General features: G+C 35.2%; 2 protein-coding genes across 4 annotated transcripts in view; one reads left to right on the top strand and one right to left on the bottom strand.

Annotated features, from left to right (window-relative positions):
- eif2ak4 (eukaryotic translation initiation factor 2 alpha kinase 4) overlaps window positions 1–3,378 on the top strand; it is a 69,657-nt gene extending 66,279 nt beyond the window's left edge. The window contains exon 39 of the mRNA XM_079634066.1: window positions 3,144–3,378. Within this exon, the coding sequence (XP_079490192.1) occupies window positions 3,144–3,201 (58 nt within the window). The 3' untranslated portion in view covers window positions 3,202–3,378. The remainder of the gene's footprint in view (window positions 1–3,143) is intronic.
- A 2,046-nt stretch (window positions 3,379–5,424) lies between these two features.
- The window catches only part of LOC307009881 (cysteine-rich motor neuron 1 protein), a 71,653-nt gene continuing 69,577 nt past the window's right edge, over window positions 5,425–7,500 (bottom strand). For 2 of the 3 annotated variants that reach the window (XM_079634064.1, XM_079634065.1), the window contains one exon: window positions 5,426–6,680. In XM_079634064.1, coding sequence (XP_079490190.1) covers window positions 6,519–6,680 — 162 coding nt within the window. In that variant the 3' untranslated portion in view covers window positions 5,426–6,518. Of the gene's footprint in view, window positions 6,681–7,500 lie in introns of all 3 variants that reach the window. The other variant, XM_079634063.1, reaches the window with a different exon arrangement.

Genomic DNA, 7,500 nt, shown 5'->3' with positions numbered 1-7,500 from the left:
CACTCACTCACTCACTCACTCACTCACACACTCACTCACACACTCACTCACTCACTCACACACTCACTCACACACACTCACTCACTCACACACTCACACACTCACTCACTCACTCACAGACACACTCACACACTCACTCACTCACTCACACACTCACTCACTCACTCACACACTCACTCACTCACTCACACACTCACTCTTTATGTGGATGTTGATCCACATGTTTCTTTGTCAATACAATGGAAGTCAATGGGGTCCAAAATTGTTTGGTTTCCAACAGTAAAAAAGTGAGTTAATTTCTTTCATTAGTGGGAGAACTTTATGCTATAAATACACAGTTCTGACTGTAGAAATGCACGATATTGAGTTCTGTGTGTTTGTCACGATATTATCTAACGGTGTTCCTGACTGTAGTTTAACGAGGAACTTTAATCTTGGAAAACTGCAGTTTTAAAGCGTCCGGCTCTGTGAGTGTGTGTGTGTGTGTGTGTGTGTGTGTGTGTGTGTGTGTGTGTCGTCAGGTTTCCAGACACTTGTATTCAGGATCCAAGTATAGATATGAATAAAAGTGTGTAAAGCTGGAGATTTGTGACTCAAACTCACACTAATAGATCAAGTGCAATAACATGAACCCGCTAGTCTACTTCTGAAAATATGTTTATTGTCAACACAATGGAAGTCAATGGGGTCCAATATTGTTTGGTGAGTTCATTTCTTTCATTTTTGTGTGAACTTTATGAAAACACTTTAGTTTTGCTGGAGTGCTTTAAGAAATGCTCCAGTAAAATGAACACAAAGCTTTGAGAATCAACATGAACGCTAAAGTCCAGAAAGACAGTCGTGTCCACTTCTCCACAGAACAGAAGAATAGTGCTAAACGAGTCCATGTGTCCGAGAACAGGAGAGCCTCAGGCTTTATGACCCTGAATACAAGCGTCTGGAAACGTGAAACGTCAGATTAACAAGCGTCCGGAAACCTGACGACACACACACACACACACACACACACACACACACACACACACACACTCACAGAGCCGGACGCTTTAAAACTGCAGTTTTCCAAGATTAAAGTTCCTCGTTAAACTACAGTCAGGAACACCGTTAGATAATATCGTGACAAACACACAGAACTCAATATCGTGCATTTCTACAGTCAGAACTGTGTATTTATAGCATAAAGTTCTCCCACAAATGAAAGAAATTAACTCACTTTTTTACTGTTGGAAACCAAACAATTTTGGACCCCATTGACTTCCATTGTATTGACATAAACATCTTCTGTGGTCTACAGTAAACCGGTCAGTTTAACAGCAGATTTGGCTTTTCAGAAGTAGACTATTTATTTTATTGCACAGATTTATTAGTCAGAAATCTCCAGCTTTACACACTTTTATTCATATCTATATTCTGAAGGTTTGTTCATATATCCTTCACATGAATAGAACATTTGAATCCTAAATAAACATCGTGAAAATCCATTTTCTGTCAGTTTTATCGGGTGATAAAGAGACTCTGTATAAACCTGTCCACAAGATTTATGAACATGACTTCATCAAATGTTCACATTTCTGTTATTAGATGAAGCGTCATTATATATTTCAACATGGCATTTCAGAAAACTTGATATAAAGTGATTGTCTCGATGATTATTCTATTAATTACATTAATTCTATTATTATTATTTAATATTCTATTCAAATATTTACCCGATTCATATGTGAAGCTTATAAATCTCACGAGTCGGATAATATACAGTCAGACATCTTTTATTCTCCAGTAGCAAGATCCTTGTGATCGTTCTGTGATTATGAAGATATTAATATTGATATTAATGCTAATGACCAAAGTGAAATCCTCCAGTGTGTTGTATACGCTTAATATGTGGAACAACCCAATCGCTTCACAGGGATTTAAGACGTTAAGAACGTTCTTTGCAAAAAAAAAAAAATTCTACTTAAGTTTTGTCTTAAGAACACTCATGATAACTTTTAAGTTAGAAAATATGGAGTATATTAATGGATGTGTGTTCATCTGAGAGATCCAGACGTTTGATAATGATCAGTTGGAAAAATAACATTGCAAATAGTATTTTTGCTAATTTTTCACAACAATAAACATAAAATTCTGTAACTTTTTTTAAGTTCACTTTTTAAAACTTGTTTCTGTTCAGCAATAATCTGCCAAGCGTCATCTGTGAAGAGATCAGACTTCAGTCTCTCTAAAGCGTGCAAGATTTACCAGTTTAATATTTATGGACATTGCATTGCATATGAACATTACATGTTCAGGTTTATGCTCAAAAAGTGAATGAATGGATTATAAATATAACGTAAATATAATTTAGTATAAACAAATCCCCTAAAAATAAAAAAAAATATTCAATTAAATTTTTGTTTTTATTAAACTAAAATATAGTACATGAATTTCATGGTCAAAAATGACAGATTTAAAAAAAAAAAATATTCTGCTTAAGTTTTGTCTTAAGAATACTCATAACTTGAGTTAGTTTTTTTTTTAACCAAATTCTGTTTTTTTTTTCTATTTAAATTTTTCTGGATTCCATTTTCTTTTTTTGGATGGTTAAATTAAATTGTAGTAATCAAAAAGCACGTCTAATTATTTTAAAATCATTAAACTTATATAATAAAAAAAAAAATAAAAAAAAATTACATGTTCTATGAAATGTAAAAAAAATATATATTTTTATTTTTTACCAAATTCTGTTTTAAGTTTTCTGGATTTCATTTGAATGATTTTAATTGAATCCATTACAAATAACAATTTATTTGTTTATTTTTCATTTTTTTGTTGTGTATTTTTTTTCTACTTCTGGCAATCAAATGAAGGCATAAAACGTTCAATACACTCTAAAAAATCCTGGGTTGTTTTAACCCAATTTTGGGTCAAATATGGACAAACCCAAATGTTGGGTCAAAAATGCAATTTAAAAATGTAACCCAATGGCTGGGTTTGTCCATATTTGACCCAAAATTGGGTTAAAACAACCCAACATTTTTTAAAGTGTACTTTTAAGTTAGAAAATTAGTATATTCATCAGAATGTGTCATGAATCTAATAGATGCGTGTTCATCTGAGAATGATCAGCTGTGTGTGTGTGTGTGTGTGTGTGTGTGTTTCAGGGTCGCTGTGGTGGTTCTCTACAGTTACAGAGACGATTATTACAAGATCCTGCTGTGACCTCTGACCTCTAAACCTTCACTGCCCAGAGAAACCAGCGCTTGATGGGTTGTCTACAGCGGATTGGCTGCCAGCGCCTGAGCTAACGGTCCAGTTCTGATTCCAGTGAGAAATCACACCACACAATACTGTACAGTCCACAACTGAAGGAAATAAAGTATTTTCCCAAATCACATTGTCTTGATTTTTTGAACATGCACAAGTCGACGTATCTTAGCATCTCTTTCATGAGCGCAGGATAAATTCTCAATTTTATATGCATATAAAAATCAGCTTAACAGAAATTTATAATACTTGTGCATTGTTCTGATTCACTACCCTTTCGTTATGTTCGAGGCTGAAAACAGCCACTACTTTAAACTGCTGTAAACATTGATCAGATAAATATATTTTATTGATTTTTTTTTTTTGCATAAATCTATTAATCAAATTAATCACACACTTTATTATGCTATTATACTCCATATAACTCCATGTAAAAGCCAGAAACTAAGCTTTTTTTTTTTGCACAGGCCTATCTAAAGGGTTAATGGTGCCACCTGGTTATCAACAGTAAAAATTACTAATTTTACCTCTTCCCAACAGGGAAAACCACCAACAATCAAAAATTCATGATTATATGGTGTCATGGCTTTGCAATCAAAAAATGTGGTTATAATGGAAGTCAATGGGGCAAAAACAGCCACGAACAGTAAATGAGGGAGAAAAAGTTCAAATCTGATGCTGCACAAAAACTATCAATGCATCAAAACCAATGTTGTTTCTAATCTTTGACATGTCCAAGACTGTGATAAAAGGTAAAAAAAAAATCCAGTCCACAATCACATTTTATATTGAAAATAAGTCATTTTGTGTGTTTTTTCCCCCAAATCAGTGACATAATTTATGAATTTAGCAATTAAAGAGTTAAAATCTTGATTTAAAAAAAAACATTTAGTAGTTTTGAGCAGGACTGAGGTTAATAGATTTATGCAAAAAAAAATAGAAAAAAATTATTTCTCTGATGAATTTTTACAGCAGTTTAAAGTAGTGTCTGTTTTCAGCCTCGAACATAACGAAAGGATGTGAATTTGCCCAGTGTACTGTTGAGTTTTTGAAAATTTTCAAAGCATTTTCCAAAAATATGTGTAAAAATAAGATTTGTCACCAAAAATCATTCCATTTGCTGAAACACAGAGTAAGTTATGGCCAAATTAAGACTCAAAAATACCCCATAGTGGCTGAAAACAGCCCCAACATAAGGGTTCATTTCTGTCGATTTAGAGCTTGATGATGAAAAAGTTTACATTTAAAGTCGATATGAACCATCAATCAGATGATATCTGCTGTTAATATTGCTTTATGAGAGTATATGTATATCTGTAAAGATCAAATATTAATATTTTGCTGTGACGAACCGAATCACTATCAGCCGATGAGTTTCACTGCCGCGGTTAAAATGGCACGTGTGTGTTTATGATTTAGATCGTATCACTCATCGAGAAGAAATTAAACCCAGAAGTTAATTATAAGTTGTGTAATAATATTTATGCAGAAGATCTTTAGCCAACGGCAATGTTGCAATCATTCATATTGTGCAATCCTCGATGTACTCAATGTGTTATCAGACCTGTAGATCGGTTCGGCTCCGACACAGGGATTACAATGATCATTTCTCGGTTCACTCTCTCAAGGCAATATTTTAAACTGTATTTTTGTTCTATTGTAGAAAAAAAGGAAAGAAATGCAAATAAAAAAAATAGCATTTTGTACATGAATACAGTTAGTCCTACCAGAAATCTGATTATGTATAAACACACATGTGACCCTGGAGCCGCACGGGTATATCTGTGGCAATAGCAACTATACATTATATGGGTCAAAATTATCCATTTTTCTTTCATGCCAAAAATCATGAGGATATTAAGATCATGTTCCATGAAGATATTTAGTAAATGTCCTACCGTAAATATATAAAACATGTATTTGTGTGAGTGAATGCAGCACAATCGTGAACATAAATGCACAACTTTAAAGCAGATTTTCTCAATGTTTACATTTTTTTGCTCCTCAGATTCCAGATTTTCAATAGTTGTGTCTCGACCGAATATTGTCCTATCCTAACAAACCACACATCAATGGAGAGATTATTTATTCAGCTTTATGTGATGTATACATCTCAATTTCATAAAATTGACCCATGTGACTGCTTTTGTGGTCCACATATTAATCCTTCTTAAAGCTAAAGAAGTTATTCAGCCGAAAACAGATTTTTTACATTTTCTTTTGACACACGACTCTGGAGAAGCGACACGGTTCACACACAATTCATTTTTATTTCAAAAACAGGCGTACATGTTCCAGCCGAGGATCACATGATCACACACGAGGCAAAGGTCAAATAAATACACGGATATAAAGCAGACAGACGCTCCACAACATCTGTACAGCAGCTTTGGCTCTCTCCGCCGCCAGACACTCACTACGCTTTAGTATTAATAAATAAATGTGAAAAAATAAATAAGATACTTTCCTCTACTATTTTTTTAATGCTTTTTTGTACATTTATCAAAACTGCATTCACTCTAATTCGCCTCTGAACGACGATCAACACGTGATTCATTCAGACTAACACACACTGTCTAACAAAACACGTTTCTTTTGGATATGATATCAGAATCGATGCTAATAAAGTCCCATCCGTCACGCAAACGTCCATTAACCGAATCTAAACTGCAGACATGTCATGAGTGTGACATCACAACCATAATTAACATATGACAGAGTTCCGCCAATCACAGCAGAGATCATTTACATATCTCTTAAAGACACAGTATCAAAAACCTCGACTTGCATTATAGATGCAACTACAGAACTATGAACTCGGAAAGATATAAACGAAGAAAAGGAGCAAATAATGGGAAGTTTCTCCAGATTTGTTGAATGTATGTAAACTAGTTTGAGTTCGCGAATAAAGAGCGATATCTTTGTGTTGTGATGCGGGTTTGGTTCAGGTCATGTGACACGGGAACGTCTCTCGCTCCGTCGCGACACGAGGCTTAAACGTGAACTACAGAAACACATATAACTGGATGACCCGAGGACACGCGCCGGTCCCGTACGGCCCCGGGATATCTACGGTCCGTGTGGATTTGCACAATGCTAATAATCTCCGGTGGGTTCCGCCGTGGATCGACACAGAATGGCACGAAACTCCGCCTCCATGAACCCGGCGTCCTCGTTGGCGCGCAGTAAAAACATTAAAGCGTGAGATGTCAAGCGGTTCACAATACTCGGCTCTTCTCGAGAACGAAGCTCCTCGCGGTCGGGGGATCCGGTTAGCATCCGTGTCCGTTAGCGAGTTTAGCGCGCGGGATCGTGATCCGCTCCGCTTCCGACGGGAAACTCCCGCTCCTCGAGCTCTGGAACTTGTTCTCTCTGGACGACGGCTCCATGTAGACCACCGAGTTCTTGTTCACGTGCTTCTTCAGGATCACCGTCTACAGGAACAACATGCAGTGTTGGGTTATGCAGAAGACTTTCACATTTACACTTGATTAGCTATATTCACTAGGGATGCGCGATATATCGGCCACATTATCGGTATCGGCCGATATATGTTCTTTTTTTTTGTAACTTTTTTAAAATATATGTTATATGATATATGTTCATTCATTTTAATGTTATCGTTATGCAAAAGATTTTCACATTTTGACTTGATTAGCTATATTGGCTAGGGGTGCGCGATATATCGGCCACATTATCGGTATCGGCCGATATATGTTCTTTTTTTTTAATTTTATTTTTTTTTATATATGTTATATGATATATGTTCATTTTAATGTTATCGTTATCGGCCCGACAAGGAAAATTTTGCCGATATATTAAATCTGATAAAGATAAAGATATAAAGCCCACGGCCATTACATATTTAAAACAGTAATATCCTAAACTAATCTTGATAAACTATACATCATTTGAAAGCTTACAATCTCTAGTTTTCATATTCGGTGACTGCTTTTCAAAATAAATGACAGAGGAGCCGTAATTTATCAATTTGCAGCAAGAATATGTTCATACTCCCAAGGCGTGTTCAGACCTTTATTTTGAAATAGTGATGAACATGAAAAATCATGAAAGAATGGTAGAAACCTCCGTTTGTTTTCATGCCAAGAGTTCAGAAGATAGCATCCATTCAATTCTTTTAGAAGTAAAGATCTGAAAATGTTTTAAATATAAAGAAAATAATAATAGATTCAGCATTAGTGATGTGTCAGCGAGCTATAATGCACATACGGGATCTTTTGTGTTTCTTAGAGG

This window comes from Phoxinus phoxinus (genome assembly GCF_949152265.1).
Source record: "Phoxinus phoxinus genome assembly, chromosome: 13".
Lineage (NCBI taxonomy): Eukaryota > Metazoa > Chordata > Actinopteri > Cypriniformes > Leuciscidae > Phoxinus > Phoxinus phoxinus.
Note: the sequence above shows the minus strand (reverse complement) of the source record. Positions and strands in the feature narration are given on the sequence as shown.